Source organism: Ochotona curzoniae, unplaced genomic scaffold (genome assembly GCF_017591425.1).
Source record: "Ochotona curzoniae isolate NIBS_2020 unplaced genomic scaffold, NIBS_Ocur_1.0 scaffold_4506, whole genome shotgun sequence".
Classification (NCBI taxonomy): domain Eukaryota; kingdom Metazoa; phylum Chordata; class Mammalia; order Lagomorpha; family Ochotonidae; genus Ochotona; species Ochotona curzoniae.
In genome coordinates this window covers 20,874,100-20,894,822 of record NW_024467119.1, presented here as the reverse complement: position 1 = coordinate 20,894,822, position 20,723 = coordinate 20,874,100, and the positions used below count along the sequence as shown (strand labels likewise).

Sequence of the window (20,723 nt, the reverse complement as noted above, 5' to 3'; positions counted from 1 at the left end):
CACTGTATTTCTTCCACCTCAAAGAAAATAAGATGCCACTTGGGGACAGAAGACTAATTGACTGCTATAATGAAACTATCTAGCATATGAAGTGACTGGCTAGACACAACACTGACCAGTTGTTAACTGCTTCTGGTACTAAATAATCAGGAAAACTGGATTAATAAGCCACCAATGCAGTCACTTTGTCATCTTCTGCCACAAACACTTCTGTAATTAACCTAAAACTAAGTGCGTATAGTGGGTAATTAAAGTGTGCCCAGCCTATCTGCCTAACAGGAGGGAGAAGTGGGTCATGTATGCTTCAGTTCACACAATGGCAGACACAACAGAGTGCACACACATCCCAGAAAATAGGTTGCCAAGTCAAACGAGACCAAGTATAAGGGCAAACATGAAGGCTTTCTTCTTACCCTCTGCTCAGAAGCATTTGGGGGTTTCTTAATTGTGCTCACTAGACAAGGGAAAGCCACCTGATTAAATGGCTCCTGGAGCTGAGTCCCCTAATCTTGCCTTCAGAGAAGGGACAGTGACTCCACTTTTAGCCCTCTTACTAATGCCCACTGCATAGCCTTGGTTCAGTCTCTCATCACCTGTCTTGGATTTTTGCAGAATTTCTGACAAGTCTCTATGCTGTTCATCTCCACCTGCTCCAATTCATCTTCTAGCAAGACACCAGGGTTGCCTTTCTCACTGTTTTTATGCTCCAGGAAATGACAAGAAAAGGTCAGAAGCAGGTACCATATTCAGAGTAAGAAGGGACTTGGCAAATGATGACATGGATTTCCTCTTGATGAGTGTTCATTTTTTTAATTTTTATTTTTGATATTGTTTACATAGTTGAAAGGGAGGCATGCCCATGTAGACCTCTGATCAGGATGGGGAGGGTTCAAGTATGGAAGAAGATGGGTGGGACTTTTGCATCCACAGAGGAGAAAGGAGAGGTCTGACTTCTTGTTGTCAGACTACATCAGCACACAAGGATGGGGAAAGATCCATAAATAACTTGAGATCCCAATGTGCAGAACGTTCCAAGGATGTAACTTCAGTGTTATTGATAGTTTAGAGATGTCATTGACTTCACTGCACCAGGATTAAGAAAATCTTCCCAAAATCTATTGGCTGATTAGTCTACCTTAGTGCATCCCCAGGCCCAGGAACATGCTGCAAAGCTTGGCCAGTAGTTGTACAACTTGGTCTGCTTTGCGACCTCTGACGAGGCACTCAACATCCTCTGCTGGCCTGGGTGAGCTGGCCATGTCCCCCATGTGCATCTGGGCATGCTGTCCACTGTACATGCATCAGCAACTGAGGAGGCCCAGTCCCTTTACATGCACTCCAAGATCTGACTACATAGCTTACAATTGGCCTGTGGCTAGGGTTTGATGAGTCCAGCGACCTAGTTGCAGAGTTTCCCAAGAAACCTCACCTGGAAGTTACCTCAGACTTGACTCTTGTGTATCCCCAGCCAGTGCAAGGTCAGATTCAGTCTGTCACCAGTACCAGCCAACACACACACTTGCATTTCTTCCTAAATGAGCACCAACTGAACCATTTTTCAAGAGATACACAGTCAGTTTGACATGTTTTAAAGATTTGCAGGCAACAAGGCAGAGCTTGGAGGCCAGGAAATCACTAATGATTGCAATAACCCTACTGACGAGTGCAGGTTCGAAGCAAGCCAGGATTAGAGGAAGGAGAAATACAAGGAATATGAATGAAATCATATAACTGACATAACACCAGTGAACAAGCAGCAAAGAAGGATATCACCAAAGTTTCCAATCTAAGGAGACAATGTGGTTATTCACTGAGATAGACATACAGGTAGAGCAGGTTTGGGAGTCATCAAAACCTTCCCAAGAGAATGGCCAGCTCTGAATAAACAGCGAGCGTGGGAAAGAAGTCCAGGCTGCGAATTCTAAAACAGGAATATAGGCAGCCATGGACACCTCCAGGAAGGGAATCAGGTGATAAGAGTAATACCAACTAAAGGAACCAAAGATGGCATCAGGTCTGGAAATCCCAAATAACTCCACATCGCAAAAGACCCAAAACTTTTATCCAAAATTATTAAGAGAAAGATGAGCATCTTTAAGCAGAGACTCACAACTAAGAGAGTAGGAAAACATGCCCTTATCTCCAGGGGACAAAGACATGGCCTAAAACTCAGATTCAGTGTTAACAGACTTCCAAACAACCAGAAATAAACACTAAAGGTCTACAAAATAAAACTAGATGTAGATGAAGAACCTAAGCAGTAGATAATAAAAGGCCATCACTAGCAAAACTACCCAAGACAAAAAAAGGCAGAGGGCTCCATTGCAGCTAACACCACATACTTATTCACCACGCAGCTGGCTGAGAATTAGCTTCATCTCCAGAAACAGACTTTGCAATATACCAAATAAGGCTTTCTGACCTACCTGATATCTGTAGAATACTTTCACTGTAAGCTATCAGCATTCCAGTTCATGGACAAGGCTCTGAGAGCCTGGTTAACATTGAGGTCAGCCCTCAAAAGACAGACCTGTGGCACCTTCAGGGTAAAGGGCCAAACCGTGCTGGGCAACTTTTACCCAGAGATCAACCAGGAGCCAGGCACGAAGCCACACTTCAGCCCATCTCATGGAAATACCAAAAGTTTAAATGATGTGATTACAAACATAGAAGAGAATTCATCAATAATTTTATTCTGATTTATAATCTAGTATCACTTCAGAAAGATCCACCTCAGAAAACATCCAAAGGATGCTGGCTTACCAATATAAAAGCAAGTCATCATTGTATGATTTATAATACAGAATACACAATAAATTATATTTACATGCAATGACTAGACTATCACACACAGGGTATAAAAATACAGTATTTTTATGTACATTTTTAAAGATTTACATTTTCATGTACAGTTTATAAAGTTAAAAATCTCCTGCACAAATTCTTATGTGTACAGAGTTGACATACCCCCATTCTTATAGCTGTATCACCACACAGACTTGCTTAAAACTATAATACTACCAACACTTGCATTCTTCTTACTTCATGTTCAGTCTTGGCACCCATATGCTAACACATTATTTTTGAAATGTGAAGGAAATAAAACATGCAGACATCTCTTCATATAAGAAAATGATATAAAATATGCTACTAGATCAACATTTATCAATTCCATAGTTACCTAGTTCTGTCCAACTTCCTGTATTACTTTCATACAGGTACATGCAAAACTAGCAGTTTATGGATTTAAAAAAAATTTAAAGTAATACTATAGTCTGACAACACTTAGGCATTAAGAATGCAAAAATCTATCAGCCCTAGCCTGTTGATTTTTCCTGCTTTAGCAGACATCTCAAGTAAACATTACATACTAAAATTATTAGAAATGTCAATATTCCTAACTTTTAAAGGATCTGCATCAGATAATACACCAATCACTTAAAAAGCAAAACACTAACAGACAGCTATTGGACACATCAGAGTACTGTGTATTCTGCTGTAAGAACGGGTGGAAGGAAAATCCAAGGGAAACCACTAGAGGCGCACCCACCGTCCCTGCTCAGGGAGCTCTTGCACACTCCCAGTCAGCTCCAAGATACCTGAAGGCTTTATAAAAAGTGAAGAGAAGTTACACTACTTCTCTTTAAAAAACTTCTTGAAAAGTAACAAAGGTATCAGCACCTCTCCCACTTCCCCCAAGTAGCTAAAGATCAACAAGAAAAATAAAGTGCCAATGTCTAAAGTACTGTAATTCTTTAAGAGGCACTAACCCATTTGATGGCTTAGGATTAAATATGAAAATAGGCCACATCTGATCTGAATAATAAATAGAAGGTAGGTATGCCAGTCTATGCAATTCCTGCCTAGGTGGGGGCTGGACGAGAGCGCTACCTCCTCCCCCATTCATGGCACCGAAACCTGTACCCACACCATCAATTCTGATCCCAAGCAATGAGATTTCTAGGATGGAAAGCACAAGGTCTGTGCCACGGCGAGGTTGAAAAAGAAGGTGCACTCCGGGTCACTGGGCGAACTGCTGAGGCTCTCCTCTCCGCTGCTCATGTCTTCAGAGGAGTCCTCACTGAGTGGGCAGAGAGAGCAAGAGGCACACTGTTACTCACAATGCACAGAGAGTACACCATTCCTCAACACAGCCTCTCACAGGCCAACAGAAACCCAACCTCCTAGAGGCTATGGGAGTATTGCTCTATACCTTTGAATGTTCACATTTAGTATTTAAACTGTACAGGGACAAACTCAACTTATGTGGACTTCTTAAGATTACTAGATTCTAATTAGGAAATATAGCTTTTCTTAAGAGCTTAAACAATTGAATATTTGCCAAACTATTGTTTGTATCAACTGACAACTGTAGCAGTAACTAACAGAATTCTAAGTCGCATGGTCTATTTAGATGGTTTTCCTGCATCACTAATTGCATTATCAACATTCCCAATTATCAAACCAAGAAACTAACAAGTCTAAAAGTAGAAAAACAGAATTTCTGGGTCTCTGTCTCCATGATATAAGAAATAATTTTTTTTGCAAACAAAAAATGCACTCAGATTAAAACACTCAGAGCATCCACAGATGTCAGCCCCATTGGTGATGATGGCTCTCTGTTCTCCAGCCACACCGTCATGCTTTTCCCCACAGCATGTTATTAGAAATTCAGCTAACATGAAAAAGGCCAGAATGTTCAGTTTTGCTTATTTTTTTTTCAAACCAAACTGCATTTCAAAGGGAAAGGGAAATGAGGAAGATGAAACAAAAAAATAAATAAAACAAACAAGCAAAAAAAAAAAAACACCCAGATTAAAGAACAAGGTTCTGGTAAACCATTAACTGTTTTGCTACACTCATTTGTGCTTAAGGTTCTCACTGAAATAACACTAATAGAGTAGAGGCTTCCTCGGATGTCTTATTTGTAAAGCTCTCTGGCTGTATCATGCCAGTGATATCAAGCCAGCGATAATCTGGGGAAGTCGAATCAGTTGAGGGACCTGCTTACTTTTCACTCTCGCCAAAGCAGCCCCCCTCCGGGATGGTGGGCAGCTCGGGGACACTGTAGTAGCTGTTGTGCAGATTCTGTGCTGTGCGCCTTGACACAATCCACACCAGCTTCTTCAGATCGGGCTTGCAGCATTCAGGAGAGGAATATTCAGCTAAGCATTTGGAAACTAACTCCCTCCAATAAAAGAACTCGGCATCATTAATCTGGGGAAGAAAAAAAAAAAACTTTAAGCGATGAGGTTATAGCAGTGGGTCCCAGATCTTTGTGCATCATAGCATTAGCGCACCATCTGTTAAAAACAAACCAAAAACATGATTTTTCTGGCTCCCACTTCCACATGTTCCTATTTAGCTGATGACAGAACTGCAGCCTGGACATCAAGATTTCTAAGTTCCCCAGGTGATTATAATTTGCAGCCAAAAGGTGGGAACCAGTGGTTTTGAAAACACTGTAAGTAGAAACTGTAAGATTCAGCAGAGAGAGCTCTGCCAAGTCTAAGGAAACGCAAAAGATCTTTAAACATGAGGTTTGCTAATAAATCAATGACTAAGTCAATTCTGTAATAGCCCAAATTCAAAGGAAGTTCACATTCCTTTGGTTAAGGAAACATTTTGCTACAAAAAGCTAACTTCTTTCAGTAACAAGGCATCACTCAGATTGCTAATCATTGTAATATATTACAATACCAGATTCCAACTAAAGAAGTTAGCAACCCAAAAAGAAGACCATTGGCCCAGAGGACACAGTTCCTCCACCACTGGGAGTGCCCCACTTTATTGCATGAAGTCAATTTTCACAGATGTTTCTAGACACCACTGACAAGGACAATTCAAATGAAAACTAATAAAAAATATCATGATTAAAACCAAACTAAAAATCATCTGTGCTACCAAATGTTTCACATCATGTGTCACCCTAAAGAGATGACTTTTACACATCTTGGCCCCCATTTCTCCTGAATCTAGCTAAGTCTCAATTCCTCTGTAATCCAGCTCTCGCCTTTGGCTTTTCATCACTCTACTGGCATCACCTCTGAGGTTCCCCGTGGCAGCCTGCACCTCTTATCTTGACCACCTCCTTAAGAACCTTTGTGTCTGACCCTGCTTGCTTGTCTGAACATGCCTTGCTTCACTTAGCTCCAAGCAGGACAGAGGCCCATAAACCCCCACTACAGCCCTAGGAACAAAAGTCCCCACCAAATTTCCCATTGTTTCTACAACCTCCATCTCTTAACCATTAATTGCCTTCTAAATGTTTATTCCAGACTTCCCAATGCCTGCTAGAACATCTACCTACCGGGATACATAAGCACATAAAATTGTACTGTTATCACTAATTACTTCTCCCAATTTTCCTGCCAGTAATGACAACATTCTCTCTATCACTACTTGCAAATCTTAATCATTTGTGATTCCTTGCCTCATCTCCTTGTTTGACAACCAAAGCCACCACAGAGCTGGACAGTTTTCCTGTTTGTGACTGAGACAGTCTGTCTGTAAGGCCATCCTAACATGACTTCTCAAGCCCCTATGATCCACAGCTGCATGGCCACAAACATTGTCCCCACCATCAACAGTGAAGACTTTCATTTTTTAAGATTTATTTATTTATTTGTCTCTACAGAAAATGAGGAAAGGGACAGACAGAGAGATATCTAGAGATCTTCCATCTGAGAGCTCACTATCCAATGGCCACAACAACCTGGGTTGGGCCAAGCTGAATCCAGGAGCCTGAAGATTCTTTGAAACCAATCAAGCTCTGAGCCATAGCGTAACTCTGCTGCTCTTCCATACATGTTGGAGAACAAAATCCTGAACTAGTTGTATATTCATCAATATCTGGCACTGAGACACAACAAATAAAAGAAGCCACTGCATTTTAAATTCCACATTTCTCCCAACTACATTACTAGTTTAGGAAGGATTGCGCTTTTGTGGTATATTTTATGGTTGCAAAAACTTCCTGCCCAGGTCTACCGTGGGGCTTTAAGAGAAACAACTGCTGATGTTGCTATGGTAATCCTACCAATTGGATATGACGGGATGCTCCCCTATAACGTTTGTGTATGTGCTAAGTCAGCTTCCCGGAACACATGTTAAGAACACTGTGCTGTGTCAGCATCTGGTATGGGACACTTGCAAACAGAGAGATGCCAGGTTAAGTGACCAGGTTTTCCAGTTTAATATTACCTAGCTCAAAGCTGCATTTTAAAAAATATCAACACTTGAGATCCAAGAAAAAAAATGATGTAACATAGTTCCATCTTACATTCATATTTAAGTTGCCACAGGGAAAACATAAAACATCATCAGGAGCAAAATCTTAAGAAATATACTTAAGGTATTTACCTTGGAATGTTTTTTAACAAGTAGGAGAATTTCCAGTAGCTCAACGGATTTCAAAGTTTCTACTTCCAAATTGAGAAGGCACAGAGCTAATACTGATGGCTAGAAGGAGAAAATAATAATAAACATTTTCTACAAGCTCAGAATAAAAACGGTGAGACATGTCCACGAGCAATCAACTCACTTTAGCTTTTGAGAAAACAAGTCGGCAGTTGCAAGCTTTCAGCTGAGCTTCTAGCTTATCGAGGCTCAGGATGTCTTTCCTACACAACACAGAGAAATGACAATTCATTAGATGTCCAAAGTCTTGAATCACTTCAAAGTCCAGTGTGTAACAACATGAATTTCACTGGCATTCTAATTCGTTCCTCTTGGCTATGGCAATCGTTACAGCACAAAACTTTACTGACCTTTCTGAAGTGTGGCAAAGTACAATAGCATGGTATAAGTGCAAAAAGTTTAAGGCAGTAGTAGCTTCCAATTCATAGTGCAATTTTTCTGAAATGATCTGCTCCATCCGCTTTATGTCAGAAGCAGTGCATTTACACTGACTAATCCGGATTACATCATGAGTGGATGGCACGTTGCATTCTTCTTCAACGATCCTAGCAGCCAGCAAAAAGCAACAGACCCCAATGCAAGACAAATGCTTAGGCTTCACCTGAAAGGCAAATGAAAGCTTTCTTCTAAAAATGTTCCCTTTTGCTATATCAAAGCACACGGTAATGATGTCTCCACAATGAACAAAGAGCAGCCGAGCCGTGGCCCTTGCACACATCCTTCACCCAGTTACACTCAGTTTTGCATGTTCAGACCTATTTCATCTTTTTTTTTTAATGTTGAACATTTTAATCATTTACATTTCAACTCAGGCAACAAACATGCAGGTTCAAAAGGTAGACTTCTAGCAGTGGGCTACTCTGCATTTGAGACTTACAAATTCCATCATAGCATCATCCCTCCCAAAATAAATTAAACCTTTTAACAGCAAAACAAACACTCCCTCGCTGGATGTAAATAATACTTTCTATTTCTTTGTATGGGAAAATACCTAACAAGCATTCTATGCTTCAATGTAATTTTACCCAAGGGCAAAACCTCATCAGCTGTGCAGAGCGGGACATATGCAGAAGCTGCTGCAGACAGATGGCTGCCCTTTTCTTTCCAATGCCCCGAAAACTGACCTGGCAGCTGACAACAATCCTACTGGCAGAAGCATCACCATGTTTTTCTACTGGTTGCTAGAGATTCTTAGTAAGACTGTGGTCCTCTGCTTTGAGAAGACTTGTACTGAAGGCAGGGGATTACACTCAACAGACAGTTACATTTCCTTTGTTGCGTTTCACTACTGAAAACATCTAGGCTCCAGGAGACGCACGCCTAGAGGTAAAACTGCAAGACCTTACACATCTACAGCAAGTAGCTGAAAACCAACTTGGTTCTTTTGTCACATTTTGAAAACACAGCATTCAAGAGGGACAGTAAAGCCTGACACGACAATGCACTCAATCTTGCAGTTTCAGTTTCTGATGATTAAACGGCCGTGTTGCCCGCCAATACTACATCCCTCTGCTATTATCTGGACCCTTGCACTCCAGGCCTTCTGCGAGGCACTAGGCATACAAAACCAATGATGTATTTATTAAAATGACTAAATACCTTCATAAGAGCCAAGAATCTGTCCAAAATATTGACAGCCAGGACAAAGGTCTCCGTGCAAGATCCAAAAAAGTTAGTCAAACTCCTTAGGTCTTCTACTTTGGCATTTCGCAATCTTGGACACAAAGTGTTATCATTCTGCAGGGAAACCCAAGAGCCAGCATTCAGAAGCTAAACCACAACACACAGAGAGGTCCCCAACACAGAGCAATTCTCTTTTGTCTAGTATCCATAGGGGGTGTGGACAGGGCAGCATCACTCAACTAAAGCTCCACACTGGGCCAGACACAGGGCAATCACTGCTTCCTAGATACACAACACTGTGGCAGCAATGCCACAGGAAGTGAAGGATTGCCACATTCAGCACGGTTGTAGCAAATGCAATATAGCAACCTGGAATGCAGGAGGTTCTTTTAGTTTTTTCTAGAATCATTTATAGGATCAACACATAACTCGCAGTGGCAAGCTGGGATACACATTTGAGGAAGTCATTTCTCTACATGTAGCATCATTCAAACTTGTTGGAAACAGAAGTTTGTCAGCCTTCATCCTCCGGGAAAATCAACTCTGCAAGCTTCAGTCTAGCTGGATTCAGCAGGCAGAGCGGAGGCTCTCTCCCCTCTCAGGCCTGTGTGCTGCTTGAGCAAGTTCCCTTTTCTGCAAACTTACCTCCGGAGTAGCCTCAATCAAGCTCAGCCCTTTCTCTCGAGGTTGGAATCTTTGTTCTTGCTCCAGGTAAAGGTTCAACAATCCAAGGAGCTGGACTCCTTTCCGGTCCGCCAAGTACTCTATCCCCAAACCCTTCATCTGCGGGCAAAGAAACCACACACAGAATGTAACTTGGCGGGGGGGCGGGGGGTCATCAGAACGGCAGTAGGGCAGGGGGCACCCAGGTGCCAGGCACCTCCGGGGAGCAGCAGAAACGACTGAGCCAGGAGAGGGGTCGTCTGCAGAACCCTAGGGAAAAGCGTTCCCACAGCCGCCCGGGGAGGTGTGGCAAGGGGAGGGATCTTGGTCACGTCCGCAGGCCAGCTCCGGGTGGGACCGGCCACCTCCGGCCTCTCCGAAGCGGGCTCTGGCTCCTCTACATTCCGCCCCACCTGGAACCGCGCGGAGAGGGACTTTTAACCCAGCGGAATGCAAAAAGAACAGGGGCTGCGGGGGGACACTGACCACAGCGGGTCCAGGGGGTGGGGCACAGCACAATAGGGAAGAGGGGAGGAAGATCTCACCGCTGAACAAAGAAGTAGAGGGAGGGGACTCCCGAGCCCCGCCCCGCCCGAGCCCGGCTGCCAGAGCCCCTCTCCCCGGGGCCAGCCCAGCAGCTCTCCCCGTCTGCTGGGGTGCGCCTCCACGGTGCACAACTGTGAGGCAGACACTCCTGGCCCGGGAAGGGCGAGGCGCCCACCAGGCGGAGGTCCAGGGAAGGTTAGTGCAGCCCTGCCGGCCGGCAGACGCGGAGACATCACCGATCCCTGCACCGAGGCCCCAGCTCCCCAGCCGTTCAGCAACCCCGGGGCTGTCAATCTAACAAGCACCACCCTCCTACGAGCCACCCCACCCCACCCCGAAACCACAAAGTGGGGGGTAACGGAGCGGAGAGCCGCCTGTGGCCTTGCCGCCCCTCCGTCCCTTCCCCTCATCACACCTCGCAGGTGCAAGGGGGCAAAGAACCAGGCAGCTCTGCTTTGGGAGTGAGGGGTGCGCAGCTCCAGGCACTCGGCTCACCCTCCCCCACCACCAACAAAGAGCCCGGACGCCCACCGCGGCGGTGCCCGCTCACCGTGCCGGAGCCCACCGCAGCGGCCCGCGGCGTCGCCGTCCGGAGGACGCTGGGCGCGGCGGGGAGGACGAGGTCGGGGACCCGCCGCCTCAGCGATGCTCCGGGGCCCGCATTCGAGCCGTGCCCGCAGCCGCGGCACCTCGGCTTACAGCGCCGGTGCCATCCCGCTCCCTGCGCGCCCCGGTCTGCTCGCGGGCTGCTCCGGCCCTCGAGCCCTGCCCCTCCGCGGGGACCTCGGCCGCCGCCGTCGCCGCCGCCTCCTGAGCCGGGCCCCGGCGAACCCCTTGTTTTTGTTTTGAGTTTTCGACGCCCCTAAGGGGGCGGGGCACGTGACTCCCCGCGGAGGGATCCTCCACTTCCCCCGGCGGCTTGGGAAAAGAGTCCCGCCCCAATGGCCTCCGTCTCAGCTCCCCCTCGGCTGCTGCGAGCCAGTCCTCTCCGTGGGGCCCAGGGCGGAGGATGGGGCCTGAGCGTCGGGCATCTCCCGCGACGGGTTCCTCCGGGTAAGGCAGGGGAGCGGGACGGTGGGGTGGCGGAAGGAGACCGATGCGGACGCATCGCGCCCTTTAAAGGGCCCCGATTTGTTTTGTTTTCTCAGGTTTGAAAAGTCCGCCCAAAGGAGCCGGCGTTCTGATTGGGTGCGGGCGGGGCGAGCCGAAAGCCGAGGCTCTGATTGACTCTCGGATCGGGATTGGCTGGCTGATTAGGCTCTGAGCCTTCTGATTTGCTGGCGCCGTAACCTGCGTCTCTATCTTCCAGGGGGCCTTAGCAACCCCGAGGAACCTGTTTTGCGCGTGCGCGGGTGGGCAGCGCCGGAGACGCTCAGGGAGCTGACCCGTAGGTCTGTCTCCTGGGAACAGAACGCTTTGATCGTTCCCCCAAAGTAGACTAACAGAGTGATAAATAAATTAAAAATAAAAGCCGCCAAGGCAGGGTTGAAGTGTATCTTTTTTGTATCCTGCGCGCTCATTTGGCAGTGCCCGTGTTAATTACCTTGTCGGGGTGCTGCCTGTGATACAGTGCAATCATGTTTCGGCGTCTTAAAATCCTGCAACCCAAGAATTTAAAAAGCGGAATGGGGGATGCGGAAGGCGCTGAGCGGAAAGTTGAGCTGTGAGAGCTGGCTGATGAGTACCGGAGGTTTCGGGGCAGTGTGCTCTCAGCCTGGAACATTTTCCCTAATAAAAAGTTCAAAGGAGGGACTTGGAGATAAACACTTGGCGCATAAACATCTGTGTGATTATAATAGCCTGTCTCCGGAGGTGGCCGGCTGCTGTTGTTTAAACCAAGACTGCCAGAGCTGCTTGGTCCTGGATCGGCCATAAATGATCATTTGTGGTTCATGATAATTAGCGTTTTCATTCTAGAGAAACACCTCTTCCAAAGCAGGCCAAAAAGCAAACCACCCAGCTTTGCTCAGCCGGAGGTACTTTCTCACACAAGTGTCTTTGGAGGCTGTAGGACCCTCTGGAACACTGACACCTTTATTTTCTGCCTCTGCAAAGTGCCCCCTTCATCCCCTCACTCCATACCAGTCCCTCCTTCTCTCCCTCCCCAGCCCACGATAAATAGCACACATTCATGGGTTCTGTTGGAAAGCCTCAGACAGCCCCTGGGGAGGGATTGTTCTGCTCAGGTGTGTTTTCCGTGAGTTATTTTGTTGCTGGTGAGACAGGGAAGGTACAGAATATGGCTTCAATAGCCCCTGGGTCTCTCCCAGAACAACTGAGCCGGGGTAGGAGGGTCCGAGCACCTGTGTGGGGTCGGAAGGCAGAGGGAGAGAGAGGGAAAGCCCCCTTATTTCAGAGAGGGATGACCTCCTTGAGATTTTGGAAAATAACATACAGTGTTTAAGTGCAGTATAAATCAACTTTTTTCAGTGCTTGCTTAAACCTTTTTTAAAAAAGATTTATTTATTCTTATGGGAAAGGCAGATTTATAGAGAGAAGGAGAGAAAGATCTTCCATCCTCTGATTCACTCCCCACAGGTCCACAATGGCTGGAGCTGAGCTTATCGCCAGGAGCCAGGAGCCCCTTCCAGGTCTCCCACATGCATACAGTGTCCCAAGGGTTTGGACCATCCTCTGCTGCTTTCCCAGGCTTCAGATAGGAAGCTGGGTGGGAAGTGGAGCAGCCAGAACACAAACTGGCACCCATATGGGATGCTGGTGCTTGTGGGTGGAGGATTAATCAGATAAGTGGTCCATCCAGCCCCTGCTTGAACTTCTAAACATGAATTTAGACAGTCACCCTGCTGGAGAGTTATGCTAACAAGCATAACCAGTGGCTGGCTCTAGCTTATAAAATGAAGCTAAGCTAAGCTGAGAACCCATACCTAGAGAACAGTCACTCTAGGACAACAGCCTCTATTAGACACAGAAAGCAACTAAGCAAAAGCGTAGACCCCGAGAGGCAGTTAGGGACCAAACCATGGAAGAGCATGGGAACTATTTTTCAAGTCAGAGGGTACAAATAGAAATGGAATTCAAGGTATGAAATATATGATATGAAAGAGGAAATGTAACTGTGGGAAAGGAGTTTTAAAAATACAGAGATGCAGAAATCGTCCTTTGTGTAAGATCACAAAATGGTAGAAAGTTACACCAAATACATACTACACACTGCTTTGTAACTGCCTTCTTATGTGTCTTTTTACAGGCACCTTCTTGAGTAACACCAACCATTCTCCAAGCATAAGCCAAGAAAGCTTTGGCAAATGTGTTGGATTTCCTCTGCTCTGCTAGGCCTCCTGGGTACAATGGAAAAAAAACAAATCAGGAGGTCCAGAGTGGAATCCTGCATATCCACTTCTGGTCATGTATCTCTTTAAGATGAAAAGGAAAAGCACCTTTAAAAATATTGGCCCATCCGTTCCTTATTTGTTTTTCAAAGAGTAACCTTCCCACAGACTCTCAGCCCCGTCACCTCGGCTTGCTGAGCTGGTACTGTGGGTTTGATTCTTGAATCGACAGACCTGGGCTGCTCAGGCTTTCCCGCTGCCCACCCTTGGCATGTGCCCACAGCATGCTCCTTCATAACTTAAGGACTGCAGAAAAAAGGCACCTCATCCAGGAAAGACCAGGAGAAACGTGACTTTATTGTCAGGAGCTTGGCCTGCTACTGTTGGCATTGGGATGATATCCTGCTCCCAATAGCCAACCTGACCCACAGCATGCTGCTGTCCTCAGGGACACCCAAGACTAGACAGTGGGCACACAAGGAGAAATGAGTTGGAGAGCACCGGAACCAGGCGATGCCTGCCCTTGGCACCCACTGGCTCAGATGTGAATCAAGCCTACTCAGGTATTCCCAAGGTGGCTGTAGACTGCCCAGACTTCCTGTACAAGTAGCAGCATGGGCACAACTACCCAGAGTCCAGCTTACCCACCCCCCAGGGTCTCTGTCTTCCGACAGCAAATCTTAGCTTGCTATTTTCCATGGACATCTCAGGAACACGCACTAATGGGGGAGCTGAGACACCAGGATCAGGATTTGTAACGCTGACAGGACACTGCCCTCCCTCCCCTATTTCTGGCTCCCTGTCTGTGCTGTTTTCTGTCAGGGAGAAGTGGTTTATAGCCCCAGACCATCCTGCTCAGATTAACTCTGCTGACAGAACCCACAAATGCCTGCTGGGGGTTGGGGAGAACGGGAAGGAGAAACCTGTGCAATCCAACCTGGGTGACACTTCGAAGCAACTCAGATTTTTTAGGCCAAGAATTTAAAATTTAATCTGAAGCTAGAAGGATACAATGACCTATATAACAGATGATTAATTCCTTCTCTCATGCAAAGAGTGAGATAAACCACTGAGGCAGCTCATAGAGTATTCCCTTGGTGGTTTTCTCTGTGTGTGTTTCTCTCTCTCTCTCTCTCTCTCTCTCTCTCTCTCTCTCTCTCACACACACACACACACACACACACACACACCTGATATCTGAAATCAACAAGCCCAATCTAGAACAATCTATTTACCATATTTTGTTACTGTTGTTGCAAATGGTAGCTGCAGGATGTGTCTTCTTGCTAGGGCAGTGTTGATCTACTCCAGGGCCTGTGCCATACACAGCAGTCAGTTCCCAGCCATTGTTGAGAGCCCAGCTTCAGGACTGCAGGCATGGTCCACCCCATAGAGACCACCTGGAGGATGGCCACAGGAGGTCCAGTTCTCCCACCCAGCCACTTTAGGCTCTTCCAACTGCACTAGCCTGCAAGTGAGTTTGCCTGCAAGTAAAGTGCCTGTAAAACCTGACAACTCAGTGCTCATCCAGTTCCCTGGTCAGCCAGCTGATTGTGATCCAGAGGATTCTCTGTCCTACTGAACATCAGCTGCAATAATTGCAGTGCCATTGAACTTGGGGAGGAAAACAGGACAATTCCTGAGAGCAGAACTGAGGATCTCATAATAGTGAGTTGTACCCCAAAGTAAGTGTATTCCAAGTGACCCAGGATACCTCCTGGAGCGTTCTACATTATTATTTATATAACACATTCTTCTTTTGTAATCTGTTCCAAGCACCAGAACATGAGTCGGATATTTCCTGTCTTTCTTGACATTCCAGTGCTATGTGAAATTGACGCTGTCAGCAAAGAATCACTTAGGAGACATCTGTTGAGTCTATCATTGAGTTCCCCAAAGACCTTCCAGTGTCTGTGAAAGTAATCGTCGCTTATTTTGATCTCACATGAAAAGACAGCTGACATGTAAAGTGATATGAATAAGCAGTATGTGCTTAAATTTGCCTTTGTTAACATTTGAATGTGACTTTGAAATGTTTTTTTTTTTAAATTTTATTTCACTTCTAAAAAGAAAGATTGCTTTAGACCAACAATACTCAGGACATTGAATTACACATGTGATTATGCATTTTTGTTTTTTGCTCTTTGTTTTTTGGTTTTTGTTTTGTTTTGTTTTTAACCACATCCTTAACCAGAAACTGTGGCCACATGCAGGAGCAAACCCAGATCTGGGGTATTCAGGGTTGGTGGGCCAGAGGAGATTGGAGAAGGTCTTGGACCTATGAGCAAAGAGTTTAGGTGAGGAGTGGCCACAGGGGGCGGAGCAGAGAGTCTGAAATGGTTTACTGGCTGGAGAAATGTTTTTCACAGGATCTTCCAGGAGAGTGTATCTGGCTACTCAAAGGGCAGCAGGTAGCCACGCACTGCAAGGAACTCATCTGAGTCAGATTTTAAAACACAGAAGTATGTTGTTTGAGCAGGAAGGGCCCTCTTACTCCTTCTTTTCTGTATCCTGGATGTATTTTGTGATCAGCTGCCTCCTGTGTAGGGCTGCCCTGCTACATTCTGGAGACTTCCTTCACCCACACCTTAAAATCTCCTGGTAAGGGGAAGGCGTCTGGTCCACTTGCGGGGATGTTAGCTGAAACACCTGCATCCGACAACAACATCAGGCACCAAAGCGCTTGCTCCTAGCACCCAACTGGTCTACCTCTGGCCTTAGCAAGCACTTTCAAGGAACTCATACATACTCCCTGTGTTTGTCAAGAAACAATATAGATAATAAAACATAGCCAAGTGTTTTGGTTGCTTTAGGGAACTCTAAGTTCCTGTTGTTTCCTCTACTTGTCACAAGGAAATTCAGCTCTCCTCTACGCAACTCGTTTTTGAGGCTGATTATTTGGTGTCATCCCAGGTAAACAGACCCCTTGTGTCTGCTAACATTGTCTCTGGGGAGAAAAAAATTTAAAAGGAGACTTTACAAGCAAAGAATTAGTATGAAAAGTGAATGTTTATTTAGAAGGAGACACACTGTAAATTTTTCAAAGTTGACTTCATACTCACTTTGCCTGCCATTTGTTGACTCACACCAATGCTTGATGGTTTTGAAACAGCAGTAATTGTATTAGCACAGTCTGGAGTTGGTGGGGCTTGGCTGAGCTCAGCCAGCCAGTGCTTGCTCTAGGTCTCTTCTGCAGCTGCTGGCAGATGGTGCGTGGTGCCGGAAGCATCTTGCAGCTTACTTATTCCAGTATCTGCTGTCAGTACCCACTGGGAAGGGACTTAAGCTCAGACCGGTGGCCAAAACACTACATATGTGGCCCATCTGTGTGGTCTTCCACTTCCTCCCTGTGTGGTGACAGAGCTAGAAGAAAATCAGGCAAATACTGTGTCACATTTTATGAAATAGCCTTGGCAGTCATATTTGCACTACTTCAAAAAGTTTGTTGAAAAGGAGTGCACCTGGCATAGTACTTAATAAGCTAACACTTTTGATGCTCATAAACCATGGGAAAGTGCTTGGGTTCAAGTCTCAACTTTGTGCTCAATTCCAGCATCCTCCTAAAGTAGACCCTGGGAAGCAGCAGGTGATGGATCAAGTGGCTGAGTTCCGCCACGTCTGTGGGAGATCTGGGTTGGGTTCCCGGTTTCTGATTTCTGCCTGGCTTGCTCCTGGCTACTGTGAGCAGTGGGGAATGAACCAATTGGTGGGGCCTGTGTTTTCCTCTCTCTTTTTCCTTGCCTGTCAATTAATCTTTCAAAATATTGCTTAAAAGTTCATGGAAAATGGAATGATGTAACAAAACAGAGCTCCTCTTACCTAGATTAAATTGAAAATCTAGTTCTCAATTGTGTTATCAAAACATCCCAAAATAAGTTTCCAAATTTTAGTTAAAAGTATGTAGCCCCAATTCAACTTCTCCTTGGGCAAGTTCCAAAATTGCCAGTGAGTGGACCCTCCCACTCAGAAGTCCCATGTCTGGCCAACTGCAAGCTGGAGGCTCAGAAAAACCAGTCATGGGGTTCCTGCCCAAGCCTGAAGACTTAACCAGGAGCAGCAGGGTCAGAGGCAGGAAGGAGATGAATGTTTCAATACATGCAGAGAAGGCAAATTCGCCCTTTCCTTTGCCTTTGGGTTCTCATGAGACTCACACTGGACTGGATGTCGCCTGCCCACACTGGGGAGGAGTGGATGCATCTGCAATACTCACCTCTTCTGGAAGCAGCCTCCCAGACACACCCAGAAATAATGTTTTACTAGCCATCTGAGTATTCCTTAGTCTAATCATGTCAACACATTAACATTAACCATCATATGACCAATCAGGACATGGAGATGGCTGGTGTAAGTGAGGGCCCCCGATACTCCATTTCATTAGCTTCATAATAAATCCACATGTAGTAATCAATAATTAAGTGTCAAGCACTGTGCTAAGTGATTTATATGTATTGGCATAATTTTAATGTCCACCACCCACACAAGTGGAAAGCACAGCATGCTGAAGCAGAGGTCTGGCGCATTTAAGAAACTTGGCCTCGCAGCCATTCAGTGGTGGAATCACTATATAAACACTGACAATTTAGCTCTAGCACCAACACTTCTGTAATCTTACACAGTGATTCTGTTACCTAGGGAAGACAAAATTACAACTTCAGTTTGGAATAAGCTTGATCCATTGGTTACATTTTCTTCCTAGGCATGTATTTCTTTTAAAATGTTTATTTATTTATTATATTTGAAATCCAGAGAAATGATGGCAAACAGAGGGTGATCTTCTACCTACTGGTTCACTCCAAGCATCCACAACAGCTGAGGATGGATCAGAGCAATGCCAGAAGCCTAGAGCTCAATATGAGTTTCCCACATGGATGGCAGGGACTTGAGTATTTGAACCACCACCTGTTATCTCCTAGAGTACCCACTAACAGGAAGTAAGATCAGAAGTGGAAACAGGACTGGATCCCAGGCACTTGGGTATGGAATAGAGGCATTCCAAGCAAGGACTTCACCCTTGCCCCAAACACCTACTCCTGTTTGGTTATATTTCCCATTAAATTATCTCTAAGTGGCTGCATCAGAAGCTTCAGTTAGCCTAAACCAAGTTGGTTTGGATTGGAATTTTCATGAGGAAATATAATCAATAGATTATGCTTCGCATTTTTTCTTCAATATGAAAGTGAATATACTTTTAAGAATTGATTCATTTCCACCAAACTTGTCAGGAAAAAAAATTCAAGAGACTACCAGGTTTAACTATTTTTAGATTAATCTAATAGGTTAATTTCTACTGGATTTAGATGGGTTGATTTAGGTTTTAGAGATGAAATCTCTATGCAGTTTTGGTTTAACCATCACTAAAATGCAGGTTAATTGCTTCAACACAATCTCAATCATTCAAATCCCAGGAAATCCAGTAAAAGATAATAGGGGCTTTTTCTTTCTTTCTTTCTTTTTCTTCCCTTCCTGGGAGAGGCATCAAAAACTGAGACATCATGTGAGGCTGTCACATCAGGAGATTGCAAATGTGGGGAGATGAGGGAGGAGTCACTCCCGGGTTCCCATTGGGCCTGATAAGGATTATTGGGTAGACATTTGGGCTTGTGTGCCACTTGACAACAGGGAAACATTTTTTCAGTCTTTATCCCAGATGATTCACATATGCAAATGTTTTGATTGCCCTACCCTGGCTGTTGCTGCTGCTATCATGTTCCCAGACCCTGCACACTGACAGCCTAAGTGGGAGCCAAGGTCTTCTGATAATTCACTGCTAAAAACAGCACTTTGGAGCCTCGTCAGCAGTGCTGGGTGGCAAGAGGGTGGTGATGTTGAGGGGTCGCACAAAAAGTATGTAGAAGTCAGAAGTTACCACTCACTGCTCCTGTTGTGTTGTGTTATACAAGGTTTCTATACAAGGATGGGTAATAATATAGTACGTCAAGACCTTATGTTTAAATAGAAACTTATTAACTGATTCTGCATGAAAATGAGTCATTTATATACTATTCATTTCTCTGTAGCCACGCATCTTACTAATGCAGCCCCCACAGCGTTGCAGCTTTTGGTCAGGGTAATGAGAATTATTTGAGCTGCAACTCTGTTCCAGAAACAAGGGTAGAGTCTCAGTGCAAAGCACCCGTGGTTCAGGGTCTTGGCACGGGAAGTTAACTTTAACAAGAAATGCTGTGGGGCCTTTAACAATAAATGCGGCGTGGCCTAGCTGCTAAAGTCCTTGCCTTGAACGTGCCAGGACTTTGGAACCCTGCACTCAAGTGGGAGACCCGGAAGAGGTTCCTGGATCCTGGCTTCGAATTGATGCAGTACCGTTCATTGTGATCACTTGGGGAGTGAATCATTGGATGGAAGAACTTCCTCTGTCTCTCCTCCTCTCTGTATATCTGACTTTGTAATAAAATAATCTTTAAAAAAAAAAACACAATAAATGCTGTGCCTCTGTGCAAAGTGAGAGACAGGACACAGTGCCATCAGAGTATGGTGAGTGACATTAGCTGAATGTTTACAAGGCAGGAGACCCTTGGCCGCTTCTAAAAAAAAAAAAAAAGTCTCCTTACCATGTGTCTTTGTTGTCTCCCTTCAACTCAGAAGGTTATATTCCTTTTCAAGAATGAGCAGCTTGGGCCCGGCATCATAGCATAGTGGTTAAAGTCCTCTCCTTGCATGCGCTAGGATCTCATATGGCGCCAGTTCTAGTCCCGGTGGCCCTGCTTCCCATCCAGCTCCCTGGTTGGCCCGGGAAAGCAGTCAAGGACAGCCCAATACTTTGGGACCCTGCACCCGTGTGGGAGACCTGGAAGAGCTCCTGGCTCCTGGCTTTGCATCGCACAGCACCAGCTGTTGCATTCACTTGGGGAGTGAACCATCGGATGGAAGATTTTCCTCTCTGTCACTCCTCTTCTCTGTACATCTGCCTTTCCAATAAAAATAAATCTTTAAAAAAAAAAAAAAAGAATGAGCAGCTTTACTGTGTCACATAATGCAATGTAATCAATAAAATAAATGAGGCCTTCTCCCTTAATATCCCCCTTTAAACATGAAGGAAACAATATGGAAAAAATACTAGTCTTACCCACTTTCCTGTAGCCCTTGAACCTTTTTACCCTAATTAACTACATAAAGATTGTCAAAATATAGTTTAAAAAATAAATAAAATAAATCACAAAAAAA

At 45.2% G+C, this 20,723-nt stretch overlaps 1 protein-coding gene across 1 annotated transcript; it reads right to left on the bottom strand.

Annotated features, from left to right (window-relative positions):
- Positions 1–2,672: 2,672 nt before the first annotated feature.
- Positions 2,673–11,007, bottom strand: CCNG2 (cyclin G2). The gene is made up of 8 exons (XM_040966729.1): positions 10,802–11,007; positions 9,688–9,825; positions 9,019–9,156; positions 7,770–8,020; positions 7,544–7,622; positions 7,363–7,461; positions 5,012–5,217; positions 2,673–4,081 (listed from the first exon to the last, which is right to left on the bottom strand). The coding sequence occupies exons 2-8, from the start codon at positions 9,823–9,825 to the stop codon at positions 3,961–3,963; spliced, it is 1,032 nt and encodes a 343-aa protein (XP_040822663.1). The 5' UTR covers positions 10,802–11,007; the 3' UTR covers positions 2,673–3,960.
- Positions 11,008–20,723: the final 9,716 nt, after the last annotated feature.